General features: G+C 46.7%; 1 protein-coding gene across 1 annotated transcript in view; it reads right to left on the bottom strand.

Annotated features, from left to right (window-relative positions):
• Positions 1–25,517, bottom strand: part of LOC134352648 (RAC-beta serine/threonine-protein kinase) — a 151,672-nt gene that overhangs the window by 17,460 nt on the left and 108,695 nt on the right. Inside the window, exons 4-9 of the mRNA XM_063059982.1 lie at positions 24,595–24,723; positions 18,996–19,107; positions 15,660–15,813; positions 12,606–12,737; positions 10,132–10,197; positions 3,503–3,571 (exon numbers count right to left, since the gene is read on the bottom strand). Of these exons, the coding sequence (XP_062916052.1) occupies positions 3,503–3,571; positions 10,132–10,197; positions 12,606–12,737; positions 15,660–15,813; positions 18,996–19,107; positions 24,595–24,723 (662 nt within the window). The remainder of the gene's footprint in view (positions 1–3,502; positions 3,572–10,131; positions 10,198–12,605; positions 12,738–15,659; positions 15,814–18,995; positions 19,108–24,594; positions 24,724–25,517) is intronic.

Raw genomic sequence — 25,517 nt, 5'->3', positions numbered from 1 at the left:
TGGTCCACTCTCCTCTGTCAAATTCCTTCCTCTCCATTCCCTTTACCTTTCCAACCCACCTGGCTTCACCCATCACCTTCCAGCTACCCTCCTTCCCCTCCTCCCACCTTTTTATTCTGGCATCTTCCACCTTCCTCCTCAGACCCCGATGAAGGGTCTTGGCCCGAAACGTCAACTGTTAATTCTTTTCCGTAGATGCAGCCTGGCCTGCCGAATGCCTCCAGTTTCGTGTGTGATACCTGTTAACCTTTTATTCTGACAGGAGCATACAAACTCTGTACTCTCAAAATTTCACTTTTGAAGGCATCAAATTGTAATGATTTCATCTGTATGTAAGACAAGCTTGTCACTTTATCTTGGCCGGTGTGACAATAATAAACCAGTATCAATGCTTACTCTTCTGCTCAAATTCATTTACAGAATGATGGAGAAAGACTACATCACATTTCATCAAGAGGGCATCTGGTAAGACTATCGTGGCCCAGCTTTTAAAGCCAGGCTTATCACCGTGTGCAAACACAACCACATTTTGTTGATAAACCTGCTTTAAGTCTGCAGTGCCGAAATCAGAGTCAGGGTGACAGAGTACAATCAGCCAAATTGCCATGCGCATCAGCACGCCTTCGTGAGCTAGTCCTATTTGCTTGCAATTTGTCCGTCTGCCTCTGAAGCCTGCCTATCCATGTACTTGCCCAAGCGCCTTTATAAACGTTGGAATTGTACGCACCTTTCCCACCAATCCGTGTGGAAAACATGTGCCCCTCTGATCACCTGCAAGTCTTTCTCCTCTCACCTTAGACCAACCTTTCTGATACCATTGAGCAAAGGGTCCATGGACCCCAGGTTGGGAACCCATGTCTTAAACCCACACCCTCTGGTTTTAGACTCCCCCGATGGAAAAGACCAGCCCCACCTTTAACTATACCCCTCATAACCTTATAAACCTTGTACGGTCATCTCTTAACCTCCTTCATCCCAGAGAAAACAGTCCCAGTCCAGTGTCTCCATATAACACCTTATAGCCCTCCTGTCCCAGTAACAATTTCAAAACCGGTCTAGTTGAATTATGTCAGGGAGGAGAAGATGGCGGCACAATGCAGCTCGCAGCAGCCACTCCGGTGGTGATGTCTGTTATCTGTCAAGTAGGGTGCCATGCACAATCCTGATTTGATGGAGACCGATGTGAGAGCACGGAGGAACATCTGGTGAAACTTCTGAAATGCCTGTTTCACTGCCGCTGCTACTGTGTGATCCAGAATCTCCGGAGGGGAAGGCCCCGAGTCCTCAGCTTTGCCTGTTGCTTGGCGGCCGGGGCGGGGTCGAAGTGCTCGGTAGAGATGGTGCTCGGTGTCGAAGGGCTGGTTGGAGGCTCGAAGTTTTCTAACGGACTCAGAGTCGGCTGCGGTCGGGTGCTTCCAATGGTGCTGCATCGGCAAGTTTGCGGCACTGGAGATTCATGGCAGGAAGAATTTCTCCCTTCTGCCACCTGCATGAGATGATGAGGCTATCGGGACTTTGAGACTTTTTTTTACCGTGCCCATGGGCAGCTCTTTATCAAATTACAGTATTGCTTTGCACTGTTGTAACTATATGTTATGATTATGTGGTTTAGTCTTGGTTTGTCTTGTGTTTCTTGTGATATCATTCTGGAGGAACATTGTATCATTTTTTAATGTATACATTTCTAAATGACAATGAACAAAGACTGAGTGTCCTCATGATCTAATCTAATCTTCTAATCACAGTAGCCAGAACTGCACACAATATCATAGTGTGATTGTTAATATCCAAGAAAGGATGTACTAACATTGGAGAGGGTTCGAAGGAGGCTCACAAGAATTCTTCCAGGAATGAAAGCCTTGTCATATGAGGAGTGCTTGATGGGTCTGGGCCTGCACTCACTGGAATTCAGGAGAATGAGGGGTTCATTGAAACTTATCGCATGTTGAAAGGCCCAGAAAGTGGACGTAGAGAGCGATTGTACCTATGTGGGGGAGTCCGAGACCAGAGGACGCAGCCTCATGATAGAGGGAATGGAGATGAAGAATTTCTTTAGTGAGAGTGCGCTGAATCTGTGGAATTTGTTGCCACAGGTGGCTGTGGAGGCCAAGTCATTGGGTATAGTTAAGGCAGAGGCTGATGGATTATTGATCGGTCAGAGCTTGAAAGGATACAGGGAGAAGGCAGGAGACTGGGGCGCAGAGAGAACATGGATCAGCCATGATGAAATGGTGGAGCAGACTCGATGGGCCAAATGGCCTAATTCCCCTCCAATACATGGTACAACTGTAACACAGTGAACCAATTCAGTTGTCCTGTCTGATGGGAGAACGCATACCATATGTCCTCTTCACAATCCTGTCTACCTGTGTCACCAATGTCAGAGAGGCCTGCAGCCCTAGGCCTCTGTTCTACTATACTTGTCCAAGTTATTTGTGTGGCCTCTTGTTCCGTTGATCTAGATCCTGTTGTTACCTTAGGCAGCCACAGTTGACTGCCCATGAAACGACCAGTTGTGGGGTCACCGGCAAATCTACCAATCATGTCGCTTCCAGATCGAGAATGGGTATGGCAAGCAGAGGTCTGAGCACTGGTCCCTGCGGCAAAGCACTAGTCACAGGTAACACACACAAAATGCTGGAGGAATAAAAAGATTTTAAAAAAATAATAATAAATACATGCTGGAGGATCTCAGCCAGTCAGGCTGCATCTTTGGAAAAGAGTAAACAGTCAACGTTTTGGGCTAACACCCATCATCAGGGCTGAGAAGGTGGGGGGGGGGGGAGAAGATGCCTGAACAAAACAGTAGAGGGAGGGGAAAGAGGCCAGCTGGAAGGTGATAGGTGAAGCCAGGTGGGTGGGAAACGGCAAAGGCTGGAAAAGAAGGAATCTGACAGGAAAGGAGAGTGGACCACAGGCGAAAGGGAATAAGGATAAGAGCCAGGGGGAGGTAATAGGCAGGTGAGAAGAAGTGAAAGGTCAGAGGAAGGACTTTCCAGAGAATTTGTTCACTGGAAGGAGTAATCGATATTCATGCCATTGAGTTGGAGGGTACCCAGACAGAATACAGAGTGTTGCTCCTCCACCCTGAGGGTGGCCTCGTCTTGGCGCAAGAGGAGGGCATGGACAATCACAGGTCTGCAGCTGGGGAGAGAAAACCCCTTCTCCACCACGAGGACCCTACGAAGGGTCCTGGCCAACAGCAGTCACTGTTCATTCCTCTCCAGAGATGCTGCTTAACCTGCTGAGTTCCTCCAGCCGTTCGTGTGCGTTGGCTTGGTGAAAGAACAATTTGGTAGCCCAGGGTACATGGATTTCACCTTCTGAAGCCCCCCAGCACGTGGGACCTGTCAACAGCCTGTGGTGGGGATCGTGGTGGATGCTTGCTACGTCCCCACTACCTCAAGCCAGGTTTTCAAGTTAACCCCATAGAGCAGCGCGAGCCAAGGACTCTGGCCTGAAACCAACACCGCTACACGTGGGGTACAGATGAAGCACGTACCTCTCCGCCGTTCGCGTACTCCATGACGAAACATAACCGGTCGCTAGTCTGAAATGCATATTTCAGCGTCTGTAAGAGAAGGGGAAGGGAAATCATTGATTATGAATCGCAGTTCGTGACAGGTAGAGTTACACAGAATGGAAAGTGGATCTTCAGTAAGGTGGGTTAGTGTATGATTACGGTAAATGGGTGCCTGACAGTCACTTATTCATGTCACAAATCCTAACGTATTCTCCACACATTCCAATCCACTAGCTCCCACACTCACTCACCTGGACATTGGGCCTAAGTTAGCCTACCAAAGACACTGGCAAATTTTTACAGATGTACCATGGAGAACATACTAACTGGCTGCATCGCGCTGCAGAGAGTTGTAAACTCAGTCAGCTCCATCACGGGCACCAGCCTCCCCAGCATCGAGGACACCTTCAGGGAGCAATGCCTTCAAGGTGGCATCCATCTTTAAGGACCCCCATCACCCAGGACATGCCCCCTTCTGCTTGCTACCATTGGGAGGAGGTACAGAAGCCTGACGGCACACACTCAACGATTCAGGAATAGCTTCTTCTCGTCTGCCACAGGATTCAAAAAAATGGACATCGAACCCATGAACACTGCCTCACTTTCTTTTGGTTCAACTTATTAGTTTAATGTGTGTGCATGTGTATGTGTGTAAATTTATTATCAAAGTACATATATATATCCATATACAACCCTGAGATTCATTTTCCTGTGGGCATACTCAGCAAATCTATAGAATAGTAACTGTAACAGGATCAATGAAAGATCAACCAGAGTGCAGAAGACAACAAACTGTGCAAATGCAGATATCAATAAATAGCAATAAATAATGAGAGATAAAGAGTTTTAAAAGTGAAATCATTGGTTGTCGGAACATCGACTCTTACTGCAATTCAGCTTTTATTATGTACTGCTGCTGTAAAGTTAACAAATTTCACGACATATGCTGGCGATATTAAACCTGATTCTGATCTGAACCGACACATCTTTAGGCAGTGGGAAGACCTGGAGGAAACCCAAGTGGTCAACAGGAGAACATGGCAGCTGCTGTGTTACGGTGTTTTCTGGAGTTATGTGAATGCAGCAGATATTAATTCAAGCACGAACCAGTCTTCAGTTCTTATTGTAAATTGCAAACAGTAAATTGAACAGGCTGCCCCACACAGTAAGACTGCATATGCACGACAGAAATGTTAAGACAGTGGGGCTGTGTTAATTGCCTTGCAGCAATCCAGGCAACAATGGGTTAAGTAATTTACACCTTTAAGTAAATTCTAGAAAGCTTGCAATTAGCAAAGGTATTTGAACATGTCTCCCACTGTAGACATACAATTCAAAGGAAGCATTGTCAACCCAAAGTGAATGAAGGATTGTAACTACTGAAACTGCACTGAATTACCTACTGTTACCATTGCTCTTACGGGTCTAATACGATGTACTTTTGAGTTTGGGAGCCTCTACTGGGAGTCTCTCCAGAATGGTGCCTGCTTTTTGTACTGAATAAAGATGTCCATATCACAAGTGGGGTGGCTGGGTGGAGCTGCGTCTCTACCAAAGGAGGTGTAAGGTGCTCCTTCCCTCCGCTAGCCTGCAGGTCACCCTCGGGCAAGGTGTAGTACCTGCTTAGCCCCCCCAATCAGGGTCACGTGAAGCCATGGGAGTAGATCGTACGAGCAGCCGGTGCAGATCACAAGTCCAGGTTATGCGACCACAGACGTCAGGCAGACAATCTCTGAAGAGTGCCGAGAAAGGATGGGGTCACCCATCTTGAGAAGACACTGCCCAGATGATGACAACAGAAAACAATTCTGTAGATCATGGTCATCGAAAGACCATCATCGCCCACATCATAAAAACCAGCAAACGCTATCACCAGTGACTTTGATCAGTCACAACAAGCTGCACAAGATCGATCCCAGGATGCTGGATTGGTGAGGTATTACCACATTCAATGGCTAAAGTTTTCATGAATTGAAAAACAGAACACTGTTCATACAGAATACCATAGATGTTGCCTGACCTGCTGAGCTCCTCCAGCATTGCCTGTGTAGTAATTTTTATGCAGTCTTTCATTGATTTTATTATGTTTCTTGGATTTACTGTGTATGCTCAAAAGAAAATGAATCTCTACTTTGAACTTTGAAATAAAAAAGCAGTTCAAAGACTAAAGTACACTTATTATCAGAGTGTGTATATTGTATACAACCTTGAGATTTGTCTTGTCACAGGCAGCCACTGAACAAGAAACTCAAAAGAACCCATTAACAATAGACCAACCAACACCCCACATGCAGAGAGCGCAAAAAAAATTGTGCAAACAATAAAATGGCATTTGGAGTGGAAGTGAGTGCTCAGACACGAAGCCCAGAGCAGGCCCATGGCCTCTGATGCCCAATCAGTTGGTTTAGAGCGAGCTACGGTGGTGGTGTCAGTTCAGGAGTAGACTGCTGCTTTGGGTATATCTGCATTATCAGCTCCATGGAACAGAGCCAGTTGAAAACCAGAAGTGCAACATGGAGAACAGATACTGATCAAGCGCACATGGGCAGATGCAAAGCTACTTTCCAGTTACTTTGCCAAGTACAAAATAATGCATTCTCAAAGAACAAACAAGAGAAAAATCTGCAGATGCTGGAAATCCACACAAAATGCTGGAGCAACTCAGCAGGTCAGGCACCATCTATGGAACAGAGTAAACAGTCTTCGGGCTGAGACCCGTCTTCAAGATTGCAAAGGATGGGGGTAGGCGTCAGAATAAAAAGGTAGAGGGAATAGCGAGAAGGTGATGGTGGACCCAAGGGGGTGGAAAGATAAAAGGGCTGGATAGGAGAGGAGAGTAGGCCATAGGAGAAAGGGAAGGAGGGGTGGGAGGGGGTTATAGGCAGGTGAGAAGAGGTAAAGGGCCAGAGTGGGGAATAGAAGAGGGAATTATTTTAAACCGGAAGGACAAATCAATATTTATGCCATCAGGTTGGAAGCCACTCAAACAGAATAGCTGAGGGAATCCTCCCTGTGGCACAAAAGGAAACCATGGGATTGGGAATTGGAATTAAAATGTTTGGCCACTGGGATAGTTGGCTTTTGGCAGATGGAGTGGAAGTGGCTCGCCATTCCATCCACCATAATTATTTATTTACATATACAAATCGGATCAGGCCCTTCTGGCCCAGCGAGCTGCGCCACCCAGCAAACTAACAGTTTAACCCTAGCTTGATCGCTATGATCACGCTAACCACAATACCATGGCACTTCAAATTAAGGTGCCCCCCGCCCCCCACCCCCCAACAATTTAATACAGGTGTTCAAAATTGTCTCAGCAATGAAAATAACTCCATCAAGAACCCCCACCACCCAGGCCATGCTCTCTTCTCACTGCTGCATCAGGAAGGTGGTACAGAAGCCTCAGGACACACACCACCAGGGTCAGGAATACTTACTACCCCTCAACCATCAGGCTCTTGAACCAGAGGAAAAGCTTCACTCGCCCCACCACTGAACTGTTCCTACAACTCATGGACTCACTTTCAATGACCCTTCACCTTGTGTTCTCAATATTCATTACTGATTTACTTATTTGGGTGTTGGGGTGGAGATACGTCTACCAAAGGAGGTGTAAGGCAGTCGTTCTCTCCGTTAGCCTGCAGGTCACCCTTGGGCAAGGTGTAGCACCTGCTTAGCCCCCGATCAGGGTCACGTGAAGCCATGGGGGCAGGTGGTGGATGGTCGTACGAGCAGCCGGTGTATATCACAAGTCCTGGTGATGCGACCACTGATGCCAGGCAGATGATCTCTGAAGAGTATTGATAATGGCTGGGGTCACCCGTCTTGTAAAGACGCTGCCCAGAAAAAGGCAAAGGCGACCTACTTCTGTAGAAATTTTGCCAAGAACAATAATGGTCATCGTATTACGACACAGCATATAATGATGAAGTCATAAGACAGGGCACATAATAATATTTATTTATTACTGAATATTTTTTCCTTGTTCTTTTTGTATTTGCACAGCTCGCTGCTTTTATTTTTTTTGGTATATTGCTTGTTTGTCCATTCTGTTGGATGCAGTCTTTCATTAATTCTATTGTCTTTCTTGTATTTACTGAAAACGCCCTCAAGACAATGAATGTCAGGGGTTGGATATGGTGGCGTATCAGAATCAGGTTTAAAATCACCGGCAGATGGATAGGGTAGTTAAGAAAGCTTATGGGGTGTTAGCTTTCATTAAGTCGAGGGATAGAGTTTAAGAGTCGCGAGGTAATGATGCAGCTCTATAAAACTCTGGTTAGGCCACACTTGAAGTACTGTGTCCAGTTCTGGTCACCTCACTATCGGAAGGATGTGGAAGCATTGGAAAGGGTACAGAGGAGATTTACCAGGATGCTGCCTGGTTTAGAGAGTATGCATTATGATCAGAGATTAAGGGAGTTAGGGTTTTACTCTTTGGAGAGAAGGAGGATGAGAGGAGACATGATAGAGGTGTACAAGGTAATTAGATAGAGTGGATAGCCAGCGCATCTTCCCCAGGGCACCACTGCTCAATTTAAGAGGACATGGCTTTAAGGTAAGGGGTGGCAAGTTCAAGGGAAGGCTTCAAGGAAGGTTTTTTACTCAGAGAGTGGTTGGTGTGTGGAATGCACTGCCTGAGTCAGTGGTGGAGGCAGATACACTAGTGAAGTTTAAGAGACTACTAGACAGGTATATGGAGGAATTTAAGGTGGGGGCTTATATGGGAGGCAGGGTTTGAGGGTCGGCACAACATTGTGGGCCGAAGGGCCTGTACTGTGCTGTACTATTCTATGTTCTATGTTCAGATATCGTGAAATTTATAGTGCACTGGTGAGAAAAACGCTTTACAGTACCAAGTGACACGGGTTCAATTCCCGCCGCTGCTTGTAAGGACTTTGTATGTTCTCCCCGCGACCGCGTGGGTTTCCTCCGGGTGCTCCGGTTTCCTCCCACAGTCCAAAGATGTACCGGTTGGTAGGTTAATTGGTCACTGTGAATCGCCCCGTGATTAGGCTCAGGTTAAGTCGGGGTCTCGAATGGCTGGAAGGGCTTGTTCCACACTATCTCAGTAAATAGTCAAAATATTTCGAGTAGTAAATTGCTGAAGTACTGGCGCGTACAAGGAAGAGCTTGACATATGCAACAGCTAGACACACACACACACACACAAAAACAGCAGGGAACCGAGGGACAGGAGTCTAGGAAAGGGAATTACAATGGGGAACAGACAAACAAGAGTACAAACCCTTCACAGGCCAGCTGGGTTGAATCGAATTTTCTGCACTGTTGATTCTAAGTAATGCTAAATATTGAACTCACAACCTCCCCCCGCCAGCGTCGTCAGCCTGGAATTCTTACCGGATCCACCCCCTAAACCATACTGTGGGAGGCCACCTGTGCGAGCTGAGGTAACATTCGATTCACATTACTGTAACTTAATGCCGTGTTTGGGAGAACTGCGACTTTGTTTGACGCAGCTCCAACAAGCTAAGCAGCCCCACACATGGCACTGCAATCAGGAAAGCAGGGTCAAGTGAGAGTGTGGCACGTCCCAGGAAACCTGCCACGCAGAGCAGGCCGAGGGGGCACAGCAGGCTGCATGTAACAATCCAAAGCAAATCCAGTTTCCAAGTGTCAGCACGTCCACCGCCTTGCAGACACGCCAGCCAACTTTCATCGTACAGCAAGATTCCACAAAAGTGATAGAGCGTTGTGGCGAGAGCAACACTACCACAGTTCGGGGCATGGGAGCTCAGAGCTCAATCCTGGCGTCCCCATGTCGGTGTGGGGCTTTCTCCAGACACTCCCGATTTCCTCCCACAGTCCAAAGGCTTCCCGATCAGTAGGTCTATTTGTAAATTTTCCCATGAATAGGTTTAGGGTTAAGTCAGGGGTTTCTGGGCGGCTCGGAGGGCTGACAGGGACCGTTCCGCACTGTATCTTTAAATAAAAAAGTAAAATTATCAGATCAGCTTTTACAGCAGGGGTCCCAACCTGGGATCCAGAGATTCCTTGATTAATGATAGGGGTCCATGGCATAAAAAAAAAAGGCTGGGAGCCCCTGTTTTAAGGGATCATTAAGAGAATATTAACCAGGACAACATTTTTTTTTAAATAAACAAGTGCTGAAGGAGCCACCTGCGGTAGACACAGTCCAAGTTTCACACCTTCTCCAAAAAGGACATCACTTCTCTCAGAACAGCAGCGGAAAATAACAGTTTGGTTTAACACGCCTTTTTGGGGCCTTCGGACTGACAAGTGCCACAGGAATTTGAACCGAGAACAGCATGGAACCCTCCTCAGATCAACCGCCAGCTGACTGAGCTCGAACTGGTGGGGCGGGGTGGGGGGGGGGAGCAACCCGGGGGAAACGGCTCAAAGGAAATCATTCATTTCACCAAGTCCCTGGGGCGGTCGACTGGCCTTTCTACTGGCACAGAATGAGTAACTGTTGGGCCCACTTGGCCAGAATTAGCCTCAATATCCCGTCACATAGATGCTTTCACTGTAAATACCATCCTGCGGCAAACATATTTTCATGTAAACAGAGGCCACGAAGTACTGGGTGGTATCCAAAAGAACAGTGGATTTTTACTGCCACTTACTGTTAAAAAGGGATGTCTTGTGTTCTGTAAGACTCTGCTTTCTGTAACAGTGTGGGCGACTTCATCCTGAAATTGGGAGAAAGTGGGAAAATTTACACAGTTTTCATTTTATCCTCCCCCACCCCCACTAAACATCCACTCCCCTAGGGGTAGGTTCAACAGACACTGACGCCCCCCAGGGGCAGGCTTTGCTGGATATGGATTGGGCGCCACGGTTGTGTAGCGGTCAGCGGGACACTAGTTCGATCCCGGCGTCCTCTGTACACCCTCCCCATGGAATGTGTGGGTTTTCTCCAGGTGCTCTGGTTTCCTCCCACAGTCCAAAGACGTACCACAGGCAGGTAGGTCAATTGGTCATTGTAAACTGTCCTGCCACTAGATTAGGATTAAATCAGGGTTGGCAGGTGGTGCAGCTCCAAGTGCCAGTAGGGCCGAATCCGGGAGGTTTCCCTAAATAAGATAATTTTTTTTTAAAACTGTGACTCTCAGGATTCAGCAGTCACTTTCAAAAGAATAGTGGTCAATAGACAATAGACAATAGATGCAGGAGTAGGCCATTCAGCCCTTCGAGCCAGTACCACCATTCACTGTGATCATGGCTGATCATCCACAATCAGTATCCTGTTCCTGCCTTCTCCCCATATCCCTTCACTCCGCTATCTTTAAGAGCTCTATCTAACTCTTTCTTGAAAGCATCCAGAGAATTGGCCTCCACTGCCTTCTGAGGCAGAGCATTCCACAGAACCACAACCCTCTGTGTGAAAAGGTTTTTCCTCAACTCCGTTCTAAATGGCCTACCCCTTATTCTTAAACTGTGACCTCTGGTTCTGGACTCTCCCAACATCGGGAACATGTTTCCTGCCTCTAGCGTGTCCAATCTCTTAATAATCTTACATGTTTCAATCAGATCCCCTCTCATCCTTCTGAATTCCAGTGTATACAAGCCCGATCGCTCCAATCTTTCAACGTATGACAGTCCTGCCATCCCGGGAATTAACCTCGTGGTCAAAATGGTAGAAAGGGAAACGCATGCGGGGGGAGGAACTAACTGGCGAGTTCCGTCAGGGAGCTGAGGCTGACAAAGGCCAAACGTGGGACAGCACTGCAGCACAGTTAGAGGAGCTGTTGCCTCAGTGATCCAGTGACATGGGTTCAATTCCGACCTTGGGCGCTGTGTGGAGTTTGCAGATCCTCCCTGTGACTGTGAGGACTCTATACCACGTCCTCAAAATGCGTGGGCCATCAAGTTAATTTCCTACTAAAATGCCTTTGCGTGTGGATGAGTGGTGGAAATTTTGGGGAGAAGTGCTTAATTGATGGGGATGAGATCATACGACTGGATGGCTGACAGTCGGTGTAGTCAAAGGGCTCATTTCCACACTGTTGCTATGACAGACTCTAAATGGCCTTTCAACTTGAGATTATGCTCAGTTTTAAAAATACTGAAGACAACAAAAGACAGCTGAACTATCAAGAACCAGCCAACTGGATATCAGGGCTACACTGTAACATGGTGATTTGTTTAACACTATTACAGTGCTAGCAACCCAGGTTCCGTTCCCACTGACGTCTTTAAGGAGCTTGTATGCTGTCCCGCGTGGGTCTCCTCCCACGTACCGAAGACGTATGGCTTGGGGTAGGAAAGATGTGGACATGCTATGTAGGCGCCAGAAACATGGCTACACCATGGACTGCCCCCAGCACACCCTTGGATTGCTGGTCGTTGACGCAAACGAAACGTGTCACGTATGTTTTTATGTAAAGCGAATCCAAAACAGTTTCTTTGACCCATTCCAATGGGCTGCGATAAAGATCAAGAGGGATAGGAGCAGAAATAGGACATTTAAATCATCAAGTCTGCTCCACTATTCAATCGTGGATAATTTCTCTTTTAACCACATTCCCCTGCCTTTTTCCAGCATCTCTCATCTAACCAGAGCAACCTGAAGACCTGGCTGTGACTGGTGGGAGTGTGGAGGAGAATCAGACACACGATGAGACCGTATAGAGATGGGTCTAAGCGGAGTTAGGGGAACGGGGGGCGGGGGGGTGATAGGAGGGGGAGGGAATGAGGAACACAGGCGGTTTAAGTTGTTAGCACGGCACCTTACAGTATAGGCAACCCATGTTCAATTCCCGTCACTGCCTGGAAGAAGCTTGCACGTTCTCCCCATGACTGCACAGCTTTCCTCCGGGTGCTCTGGTTTCCTCCCACAGTCCAAAGGCCGACCGGTTGGTAGGTTAATTGATCATTGTAAATTGTCCCGTGATTAGGTTAGGATTAAACTGCGAGATTGCCGGGCGGCAGGGCTTAGAGGGAAAGAAGGGCCTATTCTGCGCAGTGTCTCAATCAGTAAACAGGTTAGGTGCCAGGCTCTGAACAGAAATGTACTGTGCTGTGGAGAGAGCAAACGAGAGACTGATGGAATCTGCCCCTTAAAGCTTTCTTCACTGAAAAGGAAGTGAATACTTACTTTAGCAATAATTACTTCTTTCCGTAGAATCTTCATGGCATAATAACGCCCTGTGGCCTTTTCTTTAACCAGAATCACTTTGCCGAAGGTGCCCTTCCCCAGCAGCTTTAAATAGTCAAAGTCATTCATGGTCTGAAATGAGAGGAGCACAACAAAGTGTCAGTGGTTCACCAGATCGAACACCAAGGGCCGTGTCGTTAAACGCTGCGGCTACATTTCGAGAGTGGAATCGCACCGTTTCGCCTTCAGTGAAATCAGAAGCTGTGCACCAAGCACCAGAGCACAAGTACAGACAGGGTGAGGTGGCCACTCCCAGTGGACCCCCACCCCAACCACAAGAGGGGCTCCTGGGGGCCGAACATTTTAATTCCCATTCCCCTTCCCATGTGTCAACCTGCGGCCTTCTCTCATGCCAAGATGAAGCCATCCTTAGGGTGGAGGAGCAACATCTTATATTCCCTCTGGGTACCATCCAACTTGATGGCATGTGTATCAATTTCCCCTTCTGGCAAACAGAAATACCCCTCCCCCTTCCTCTATTCCCCACTCTGACCTTTTACTTTTCCTAAGCTGCCCATTAACCTTCCCCCTGGGTCCCTTCCCCCTTCCCTTTCTCCTGTTGGCCACTCTCCTCTACCAGATTCATTCTTCTCCAGCCCTTGACGCTTCCCACCCACCCAGCTGCACCCATCACCTTCTAGCTAGCCTCCTTCTCCTCCCCCCACCCACTTCAGGCATCTGGCCCCTTCCCTCTCAGTCCTGATGAAGGGTCTCGTCTTGAAACTTCGACTGTTTACTCTTTTCCATATATGCTGCCCAACCTGCTGAGCTCCTGCAGCATTCAGTGTGTGTTCCTAATGGACATTGTTCAGTTCAGTTCTGGTTCATCTCTGAAACATACCATTAGCATCAGCTTTACCCAAGGCAGTGTGGCGCGTGGCCAAGTGGTTAAGGCATTGGACTAGCGATCTGAAGGTCGCGAGTTCGAGCCTCAGCCGAGGCAGCGTGTTGTGTCTTTGAGCAAGGCACTTAATCACACACTGCTCCAGTCCATCCAGCTGAAAATGGGTACCAGCAAAATGCTGGGGGTTAACCTCACAATAGACTGGCACCCTATCTGGTGTGGGGAGTCATGTACTCTCAGTCGCTTCAGGCCACGGAAACCGGCATAAGCACCAGCCTGTGGGCCACAAGGCTCCGGACAGACTTTAACTTACCCAAGGTACATGTGGGAGACTTTCACTGGAAATCCAGATAGTAAAACTGTGCAGTTGCTAATCTGGCCATATTGGGCAACATGCCTCTCAAAGTCCAACCCTACACCCCCGTTGTCAGGGGTGGAAACGGGTAAGGTCGGCCAACAGGGCTCTGGTAAAGCTGTACCGGGCCAATCCCCAGTACCGTGGATACAATGGATTGCAGGAACATTGATAAACTCCAACCATACCATCGGCTTTGGACAATGGAGAAAGGAGGTCATCAATGGCTAGGGCCCACGAAGCAGGAGGATTGGACAACATTCAAAAAGCTGGAGGAACTCAGTAAATCATGAAGAGAAATGGGACAGTCGACATTTTGGGTCAAGAGCCTTGATCTCGATTGAAAGGTAAGGAGGTGGTATGGTAGCACAGTGATTAGCATGACGCCATCACAGTGCCAATGACCCGGTTCGTTTCCCCGCTGCCTGGAGGAGTTTGTACATTCTTCCTGTGACTGTCCGTGCTTTCTCCGAGTACCCCGGTCCCTCCCACACCCCGAGGACGTACGGGTAGGGTTGAGTTGTAAGCATGCTGTGCTGACATTGGAAGCCTGGCAACACTTGCGGGCTGCCCCCGGCACACCTTTGGACTGTGTTGGTCATTGACACAAACGGCGGACTGCACTGTATGTTTCGATGTATAAATGAGAAATTAAATCAAAAAGGTGGCAGGTGATAGGAGGGGTGTGAAATATCAGAAGCTGGAGGTGATGGGTGGATGCAGGTGACAGGGCTGGGGGAGATGAAATATCACAGAAGCTGGAGGTGATGGGTGGAAGGGCCAAGGTACTAATGATGGTGCAATCTGATAGGTGGAACATGGAATTCAGGGAGGAAGCGGGGTGAAGAACCTGTGGGAAGCGTGTGGGTGACGGGTAGATGGCGAGGATGGGGAAAGGGAAAGAGACTGGTTATGGGGACCGGGAGGGAAGAGGGTAGTGACTTGCGGGGGAAGCAATTACCAGACTATCCAGGGGTGGCAAAGTGGTTCGCACAATGCTCTACAGAACCGGCGGCCCAGGTACTGTGAGGAGTTTGGATGTTGTCCCCCTGGCCGCGTGGGTTTCCTCCCGGTACTCCGGTCTTCTCCCACAGCCCAAAGACGTACCGGTTGGCAGGCGAATTGATCATTGTAAATAGTCCCATGATTAGGATAGGATTAAGTCGGGGGCTTCCAGGTAGCAAGGCTCGAAAGGCCTGAAGGGCCTATTCTGCACTGTGTCGTAATAAATAAATAAAAGGTAATTAAATAAAATATGAGGAGCAGTTGCTCTAGTTTGTGTTTATCCCCGACTTGGCAGTGGAGGCAGCCGAGGACAGGCCTGTGGGAATGGGAGGAGAATGGATAACAACACACACACAAAATGCTGGAGGAACTCCGTAGGTCAGGCAGTATCCAGGGAAATGAACAACAAAGTAGCCGACGTTTTGGGCCGAGCCCTCCATCAGGACTGGTAAGGAAAGGGGAAGATGCCAGAATAAAAATGTGGGGGGGGGGGAGGAGAGAGAGAGAGGAGGACAAGCTGGAAGTTGAAGCCAGAACGGATCGCAACTAGGAGGTTGAGACAGCAACAGGGAACCAAGCAAATGTACTCGATGAAGCAGGTCACCAGCTTGTATCTGCTTTCACCATTGCAGGGGAGGCCATTACATGGTAACACTGAGGTGTATGTGAAAGATGACCTGGCCTGGATGGGTGGCGTTTATCGCCCTATGATATGCCCTTAGCTCTGCAGCACAGAGAAAACAGGAAAACTTTATTCCATCGTAAACGTATTTAAGTGAATCCCACTCACCACTTTATTCCTGGACTTCAGCATCGAGACCTCCATATCCTCCATTCCCGAGCTGTCACTGGGCGAGCCGCATTTAACGTCCATGGCATCGTCTCCTGGTTCCTGGTGCTTTAAGCTGTTGGCAACAGTCTGAATGGCTCTTATCCACTCCTCACTGGAGAAGAAGGGCGTGAACAGTCAGTGACCGCTACCACACTGCAGCCAGCAGGCACGCGAGGCCTTTACACAGAAGTCAACCTGCCCACTAAATTATCATTTCTAACAGGTCAAACATTCGGTATTTGGTGCAACTGGTAATGTGGAAGATTTTTTTTTTAAAAAAGGGCTGCTCTGATGTACACATTCTTTATTCATCTGAATCCTCTTGGTAAAACTAATTAAACATTGCGAACCAGATAAACCTCTGTCTCTCCCAGTGGGGGTGGGAGGGAGGAGAGTCTGCCAATTCTCAAGCCAGGTGAGCTTGAATAAGCGCCGCGTTAGATTGTAATATCGAAACAGCAATCTGCTGGTCTCCCTTTCCCTGTATAAACGGGTGACACCTATCTGTCCCTGGTTAGTGAGACAGAGAGCCTGTGGCATACTGAAGTACTGGCCCACAGAGAGTCGTTTTTGTTGGACTCCAGATCATGGGCTCTCTGGGGGCACGTTACTACTTGCTTGGTGGGTGACGGGCACTGATGCTTCCTGCTGGGGGGCAGAGGGGAGGGTTGATGCTTTGCTGCTGCTTGGGTGTGGGACGGTGGTAAGGGGGCTTTGGGGTTCTAACATTTTTCTCTCATTCATTCTTTGGGGTTTTCTTCTGTGAAGAGTAAGAATTTCAGGTTGTGTGCTGGATATGTTCTCTGATATCAAATGGAACCATTGAACCAGCTACATTTTTAATGTTTTGGTTTCGTTATAATTGCACAGTTAGGTGTGTCCAAGTCTTTCAAAACAGAAAACAGTAAAAATTAAAACTTCCACAAAACTGTGCCTGTGTGTGTGTGTGCCCGCGCACGCGTGTATGTGTATGTATATATAAACACATTCATACATACACACACATACATATATTAGTCCAAGTCCCCGAGTCCATGAATGCTCCAGCAGTCTACAGTTGAGCACAATACATCTAGTCTTCTGCCAAGCAAACACGAGAGGACTCGAGGACAACTGTGCACAGGTCCAATGGAAGACTGATTCTTTGTGCTCCGGCAGCCAAACTCTGGAATCAGTTACGAACTTACAGATGAATAATTCACAGAGAGTCTGGAATTAAGCCAGATAGAAAAGGATCCTTCTTTCTGAGAGATTCAGTGACATTTGCACACCAGATTTGTGGGTTGAGGTACCTCGTGTGATCACTGCGCTAGAGGCAGGTGGGAGGGCGATTTGTGAGGTGACTGTGTCGGGGGTACTGTCGTGTACCTCTCATTTGGTCTTATAACAAAGAACCAAAATACACAGTGGATCTATTTAAAGCCATGATTATTACTCCCAAGGAGAAGCATCTCCACTCCTCATGGATGGCAGGCTGCTTCTGATATACAGGTCACAAGGTTTGTGATAGCGGGCAGCATCTCTAGGAAGAGGTACAGTCGACGTTTCAGGCCGAGACCCTTCGTCAGGAGGGTGGCCTGCTGCGTTCACCAGCAACTTTGGTGTGTGTTACAAGGTTTGTGTTTTTTTTCTAAAATATATACAGGTTTTCAGGCTATTCTTTGGCTATCATCTGTTCTGGCAGTCAGGTCCTGCAGTACAAGGCCGATCAGTATATTAACCTTCCCTTAGGTAAATAATAAACAATGATCAGGACATTACAGGCCTTCTGCCACTTAGCTTATGGCAAAGCACTCTGTGATTGTACAGGTTCCATTTTATCACATTACAAGATTAAATAAATTTTTAAAAATTTAATTTATTAAAAAGTTTTGAATATTTTCCACAGCACCCATTGGTCAAGTGTGCTTCAGTAAGTTTAATTTTTCCCCTAGATTAGGGTTTATACAGCTGCAGGCATAGACACTGAAAGCAATATCCCAATCAGGGCTTCAGAAAGTTTACTCTCAATTCTAACTTTTAAACCCTAGGACTGAATATGTTAAACTGAGGAAAGCAAACCAGATTAGAGTTCTGAAATCAGTTTAACTTTTGCAAGGATGGAGGGCAACCACAGCTCGGAGGTCCAGGCTGCGTTGTTTTGTCACATGGTGTGAGCAGAATTATCTGCAGCTTAATGTGAAAAGACTAAGGAGCTGGTGGTAGACCTGAGGAGAGCTAAGGTACCGGTGACCCCTGTTTCCATCCAGGGGGTCAGTGTGGACATGGTGGAGGATTACAAATACCTGGGGATACGAATTGACAATAAACTGGACTGGTCAAAGAACACTGAGGCTGTCTACAAGAAGGGTCAGAGCCGTCTCTATTTCCTGAGGAGACTGAGGTCCTTTAACATCTGCCAGACAATGCTGAGGATGTTCTACGAGGCTGTGGTGGCCAGTGCTATCATGTTTGCTGTTGTGTGCTGGGGCAGCAGGCTGAGGGTAGCAGACACCAACAGAATCAACAAACTCATTCGCAAGGCCAGTGATGTTGTGGGGATGGAACTGGACTCTCTGACGGTGGTGTCTGAAAAGAGGATGCTGTCTAAATTGCATGCCATCTTGGACAATGTCTCCCATCCACTACATAATGTACTGGGTGGGCACAGGAGTACATTCAGCCAGAGACTCATTCCACCGAGATGCAACACAGAGCGTCATAGGAAGTCATTCCTGCCTGTGGCCATCAAACTTTATAACTCCTCCCTTGGAGGGTCAGACACCCTGAGCCAATAGGCTGGTCCTGGACTTATTTCATAATTTACTGGCATAATTTATATATTAATATTTAACTATTTATGGTTCTATTACCATTTATTATTTATGGTGCAACTGTAACGAAAACCAATTTCCCCCGGGATCAATAAAGTATGACTATGACGATTTACAAAAGTTTCGTAGCTCAATTTCAATAGAATCATCAGCTCAACTATGACAGACTGGCTGGAATGGCACACAGAACCTGTCAACTGCAAAGACTACATGGGAAAGTGATAAACCACAGCCCAGCTCCCTGCTCACCACACGTCCATGCTGTATCCTGACCCTTAACAATGTCAGCTGACACAAAAAACACTGGAAATGTACAACAGGGCCATCCTACGCAGGGCAGCACGCACCGCCAAGACTACACCTAAAGGGAGGAGTGTCAAGGTGTCAGTGGGTGGGGGAGAGAAGGGAGGCAGTGAGCTGCATTCCTGCAGAAAAGAGCAAAATTAAAGTCCTTTGCCATACACTTCCACCCCATCCTCACCGTTCATCCGGTGTGTCAACATGAAAAGTCCTCTCGATCACCGTCGTCCATTGCAAGCACCGAATGATAAACGTGTTGGGCCGTGGCCTCTCCGTTTTCATTAGCTGGCATTCTGATCAGAGCAGAGAAACAGCGTGATAGAGCAGAGGAACTTAAACAATATACAATACAAACAGGCCACTTAAGCCAACACCACTCACGTTCAATCACCAGTTCCCCAATCCCATCAAGTACTACTCTTTTGTTATCCTGTTTCCCTTGAATCCAGGAACCCTTTTTTATACCCATGGACCTCTACCATGAACTGAAGGGTAAATACACTCCAGGTTGGGAGCCCCTGCTCTAGATGCAGCCCTATTTCCCCTCCTGAATCTCCACCTTAAAAGCAAAAAAACATTCCTAATAATCTTCAGTTTTGCTGGTGACTCCCAGCAAAACAGGCAGCATCCATGGAGAGAGAAAAAAAGTTAATGTTTCTATTCAGTGACTTTTCATCAGGACCGGCAAAGTGAGAAGGAGAGAAGTTGGGTTCAAGTTGTGGAGGAAGATGTGGAGAATGACAGGGTGGGGATCACTTTATTTGTTTGTTGAGATACAGCATGGAATAGGCTCTTCGAGCTATGCCATCCAGGAGTGCCCCAATTTAATCCTAGCCAAATCACGAGACATTTTCCAATTTACTTTTAGTGCCTTCAAGAAGGCTGGTGAACTCTCATTAATCATGGCCCTGAGGAAGTGGTGCAAGTACAGGATGGCGAAAAAGGCCAAAATCCTTCGGAAACATTGACTGCACTCTTTTCCATAGATGCTGCCCGGCCTGCTGAGTTCCTCCAGCATCGTGTGTTGCTCGGATTCCCAGCATCTGCAGATTTTCTCTTGGTTGTGATTGGGAAAGTAGGCCAAGTAGCTGAGTGAGAAACTAAATTAACATTACAGATAATGGCCATTTCTGACAATCATGTCCAAATTTCAGTCCGGAGGTCTGCGACGCACCCAGACAGGCATGCTGTTCCTTGGACTCACACTGCGATTTATTGTAACAGGGAAGGAGACCAAAGAGGAGCAGTGGTCAAATAGAGCACAACTGGTAACTGGAAAGACACATCCTTGTGGACTGAACAGAGATGCTAACAAAGCGGTCGCACAACCTGCATTTGGCTCCTGTGGATCACTGGCCTTTCCCAGACACGTCATGACTGACCAGCTCCAACAAAAGGTCATTGGATGCCAATCAAGCAGCTATTTTCAGCATTCCCCTCTCAGATCAGATTTCCAAAGATTGCTGAATCGCAGCTCCTGCCTTCTCTCGTGCCCCTTTACTCAAGCCTCTTCCAAATTGATCAACTATATACCACTCTCGGAGTCACCCACAGGAATGGTGTCATCTGGAAGCTCTTGAACTCCACCCCATTGTCTTACTCCTCTCTACTCATTTCCTCCAAGAGGACCACAACCTTGTAGGGTTTGGAGGTTTGTGTGCCTCAATGACCCAGAGAGCTATGTTGGCTGGAGTCAGGGCTTTATGCTTTGGCTCTTGGTAGGGTCACCCATGACAAACAGGTCAAAGGATAGAGGCCAGTCTAAGAGTGGTCCACCGGCTTGGGGTTTCAACTCAGAGCTAACAACCTTGACTGGTCAAAAACTATAATGGAAGCAATTAAGAAACTTCTGCATGAGTGCGATGGTATTCCTGAGTTTCCACCCAGAACGGGCATGACTGAGAGTAGTGAAAACCGACAGGAAGCCCTGAACACTGCCAGATATGGAGGACCTCCACTGCTGCCCTAAACGCCATCAGCGTAACGGGCAGTAGGCAACCCTACTCATTTAAAAACACTCGTTTCCTCACTCCTCCAACTCCAATGAAGGGTTCCAATCTGAGGCATTATCCCCACAACAGGAGATGATGTCTGACTTGATAATCGTCGGCACTGGTTTCTGATCTCAATTCATCATCACAATTTCTAAGGAAAATATTCATCATGTTTGGACTACAGGGTTCAAGTTCAAAGTAAATTTTATTATCAAAGAACATATACAGTTGCAAGAAAAAGTTTGTGTAAATAGCTGGTTTTCTGCATTAATTACTCATAACATGTGGTCTGATCTTCATCTGTTACACTGATAGACAAACACAATCTGCCTAAACTAACAACACACAAACAACTGGATTTCTTGACAATACTGAGCACACCATTTAAACAATCACAGTCTAGGTTCAAAACAAGTATGCGAACATCTGGGGTAATGCCTTCTACAAAAGCTATTTAGAGTCAGATGTTCCAATCAATGAGATGAGATTGGAGGTGTGGGTGGTAGAGGTGACCTGCCCTATAAAAAAAGGACAGAGTCAGGTCTTCTCAAAAAAGATCTGTGCACCATGCCTCGATCAAAACAACTTTGAGAGGACCTTAGAAGAACTGTAGAGATGCATGAAGCTGGGGAAGGTTACAAAAGCATTTCTAAAGACCCGAGTGTTCAGCAGTCCACAGTAAGAGGAATTGTCTACAAATCGAGGAAATTCAGTGCTGTTGCCACTCTGCTTGGAGTGGGCATCCTGCTAAGATCACACCAAGAGGACACCATGCAATGCTGAAGGTGGTAGAAAAGAAGCCAAAGCTAACAGCAACAATCTGCAGAAATTCTCTGGAACTTGCTAAAGTCTCTGTTCCTGTGTCCACTAAGGAAACCAGTGAACAAGAATGGTCTTATGGAAGGACACCACAGAGGAAACCACTGCTCTCCAAAAAACACATCACTGCATATCTCAAGCTTGCAAAAGACCACCTGGGTGTTCCACAATGCTTCAGGGACAATGTTCCATGGACAGATGAGGCAAAAGTTGAGATTTTTTTTTGACAGAAATTGCACACCACTATGTTTGGAGGAAAAAAGGGCACTGCACATCAACACCAAAACCACATCCTAACTGTGAAGCAAGCTGGAAGAAGGGAGCATCATGGCTTGGAACTGCTCTGCTGCTTAAGGGCCTGGACAGCTTGGAATTGTTGAGGGAACAATGAATTCAAAATTGTGTCCCGACATTTTACAGGAGAATGTCAGAGTGGCAGTCCATTACCTGAAGCTTAATAGAAGTTGGAAGATGCAACAAGACGATGATCTGAAACACAAGGGTAACTCAACAACAGAATGGTCTAAAAAGAAGAAAATATGTGTTTTGGAATGGCTAAATCGGAGTCCAGACCTTAACCTAACTGAGATGCTGTGGCATGACCTGAAGAGGGCTGTTCGTTCAAGGTATCCCCAACATATTGAAGAACTGAAACAGATTTGTACTGAGGAATGGTCTAAAATTCCTCCTCACCATTGCGCAAGTCTGATCAGCAGTTACAGGAAATGTTTGGTGGAGGTTACTGCTGCTAAAGGAGGTTCTACCAGTTATTAAATACAAGGGTTCACATACTTTTTCCAGCCTGGACTGTGAATGTGTTCAATAAAGACAATTGTTTGTGTGTTATTATTTTAGGCAGATTGTGTTTGTCTATTATTGTGATTTAGATGAAGATCAGACCACATCTTATGAGTAAGTAATGCAGTAAACCAGGTAATTGAAAAGGGTTCATAAACTTCTTCTTGTCACCATATACAACCCTGAGCTTCATTTTCTTGTGGGCATACTCAGCAAATCTTTAGAACAGTAAGTGCAACAGGATCAATGAACGATCAACCAGAGTGCAGAAGACAACAAACTCTGCAAATGCAAATATAAACAAACATCAATAAATAACAGAACACGAGATATCGGGATGAAGAGTTCTTAACAGTGAGATCACTGATTGTGCAGACTTTTTAATAATGGGCAAGTGAAGTTGAGGTAGTTATCCCCTTTTCAAGCCGGGTTCAAATCCCACTGCTGCCTGTAAGGAGTTTGTATGCTCACCCTGTGACCATGTGGGTTTCCTCCAGGTGTTCTGGTTTCCTCCAAAAGCCCAAAGACGTACTGGTTAACTGGTCATTGTAAATTGTCCCGTGGTTTGGCTAGGATTAAATTGTGGGATTGCTGTGTGACGCGGCTCGAAACGCCAGAAGGGCCTATTCTGCACTGTATCTGTCAATAAATAAGTTTATTCAAGAGCCTGATGGCTGAGGGGTAGTAACCGTTCTTGAACCTGGTGGTGCAAATCTCTCAGTTATTATTTATTCCCCTTGACGACAGCTTCCCACTATAAATTACATTCCACTTGCCAATTCTACATCAGACTAACCAGACCATCTTTGTCCAGCACAACAAGCATAATGCCCCACACATTAAAATACTGTAGTATTTAACAAAGACACCAGATCTCATGGAGCCCATTGGTACAAGTTTCTGTTGAGCATCACTGTCCGCTTAAATCCTAGAGCCAAATTTGGATGCAGCTTGCAAGCATGTCCGCGGATTCAAGTGGGAATTTTACTCACGTCTTTTCTATTAAATCGCTGAGGATCTAACCTGGGCCCAGCGTATCGATGCAGCCACAAAGAAGGCACGACAGCAGCTGTATTTCATTAGGAGTTTGAGGAGATTTGGTATGTTACCTAAAACACTTGCAAATTTCCACAGATGTACCGTGGAAAGCATTCTGACAGGCTGCATCACCAACTGGAATGGGGGGGGAACGGGACTACTGCACGGGATCGAAGCAAGCTGCAGAGAGTTGCAAATTTAGTCAGCTTCGTCATGGGCACTAGCCTCCGTAGTGTCCAGGACATCTTCAAGCAGTGATCCTCAACAAAGGTGGCATCCATCATTAAGGACCCCCATCACCCAGAACTTGCTCTCTTCTCATTGCTACCATCAGGGAGGAGGTACTGAAGCCTGAAGGCACACACTCAGTGATTCAGGAACAGCTTCTTCCTCTCTGCCATCTGATTTCTGAGTGGACATTGAACCCATGAACACTACCTCGACTTTTTTTTTTGTACAACCTATATAATTTAACTATTTAATAGATACATACACACACACTTGCTGTAATCAGTTCGTTTTCTATTATTATGTATTGCATTGTACTGCTATCGCAGAAACAACAAATTTCACTACATACGCCAGAAATATTAAACCTGATTCTGTTGGAACTAGGTAGAATAATTGCTTGGCATGGACTAGATAGAACAAGGAGCCTGTTATGTGCTCTGGTGTTCTAGAACTCTGCTGTTATCAGAGACGGTGTACAACTGGGTAAGGAAACTGTATCTGCTTAACACATACAAAATGCTGGAGGAACTCAGCAGGCCAGGCAGCATCTATGGAAAAGAGTAAACAGTCGACGTCTCAGGCTGAGACCCTTCATCAGGACTATGTCGGAGGGCAGCACAGATCACAGAAAGGGAGCAGTGAGAGAGGGTTTCAACTGAACCCTCAAAGGGAAGATTTAAACTTCTTCAGGGTAGGCATCCCTGGAAAAGACGTCATCGTGTAGTAGTCGAATCACAAACAAGAGAAAATCTGCAGATGCTGGAAATCAAGGTAATACACACAAAGTGCTGGAGGAACTCAGCAGGCCAGGGAGCGTCTATGGGAAAGAGTGAACAGAGACTCTTCATCACTGTGTCTGCTTATAGCTCGTACTGAAGTGAAATCACTCCAAGGACTTACCTGCTACAGAGAAGTTGTTTAGGGGTGGTAATCCGTGATCTGGGCTCTCGGGCTTCTCCTTGTAGCCAATAAAAGAACCATCTGATTTTAGCAGGAAGTATCTGGGCCTCCATGTTTTAATATATTCACCTGCAAACAGCAAAGGGAACAGATGAGCAAAGTCAGGGCAACATTCAGTGCTCAGGGTCAACTTTCCACGCAAAGGTGTCCCCAGGTGCAACTGCGCATTGAATCTGCTTTGTGGATCAAAACCAGTGTTGCATTCAGACGTGCATCGACACCTGCCCACCCAAGGCAAGACACTGGGTATACGTAAGGCAGAGGTTGATAGATACTTGATTAGTTAGGGCATGAAGGGACGCGGGGAGAAGGCCGAGAGGGAAAATGGGTCAGCCATGATGAAATGGTGGAGCAGACTTGATTTGCCAAACAGCCTAATTGGCTCCTGGTCTCAAAACAGGGTGTAAAATTCACTCAGGCAGATGCTGTTTAGGTTAATGCTCGGAATAATCTATCTACGGCCCAGGAACAGTACAATAGACCAAAAGCTTCATTCAACAACACAACTTGCAAGCTCTGTTATAGGAATGAACACTTTAAAAATAGGGATGAACTCAGCCAGCAAGGCTCTTCCTTCTGACAACGGAGCATTCAATGAGTCAGTGAATGACAAGACAGGAACGGCAGAGGACACAGTGTCTTTTTATACAGCACCCAGAAAGCAATTTTGCATATTAGTACAAATTGGGCAAACAGCAGGTAGCCAATTCTGCCCATCAGTTAGAAGGGGAGAGGGTTACACTCATTTTCAAGGACTCTACAGCTCACGTTCTCAACATTATTTATTGCTTATTTATTATTATTTTGTTTTCCTTTTTGCATTTGCATGGTTTGCCTTCTCTTGCACACTGGTTATCTGTCAG

The sequence above is a fragment of the Mobula hypostoma genome, chromosome 10 (assembly GCF_963921235.1).
Source record: "Mobula hypostoma chromosome 10, sMobHyp1.1, whole genome shotgun sequence".
NCBI classification, from domain to species: Eukaryota; Metazoa; Chordata; class Chondrichthyes; order Myliobatiformes; family Myliobatidae; genus Mobula; species Mobula hypostoma.
Note: the sequence above shows the minus strand (reverse complement) of the source record. Positions and strands in the feature narration are given on the sequence as shown.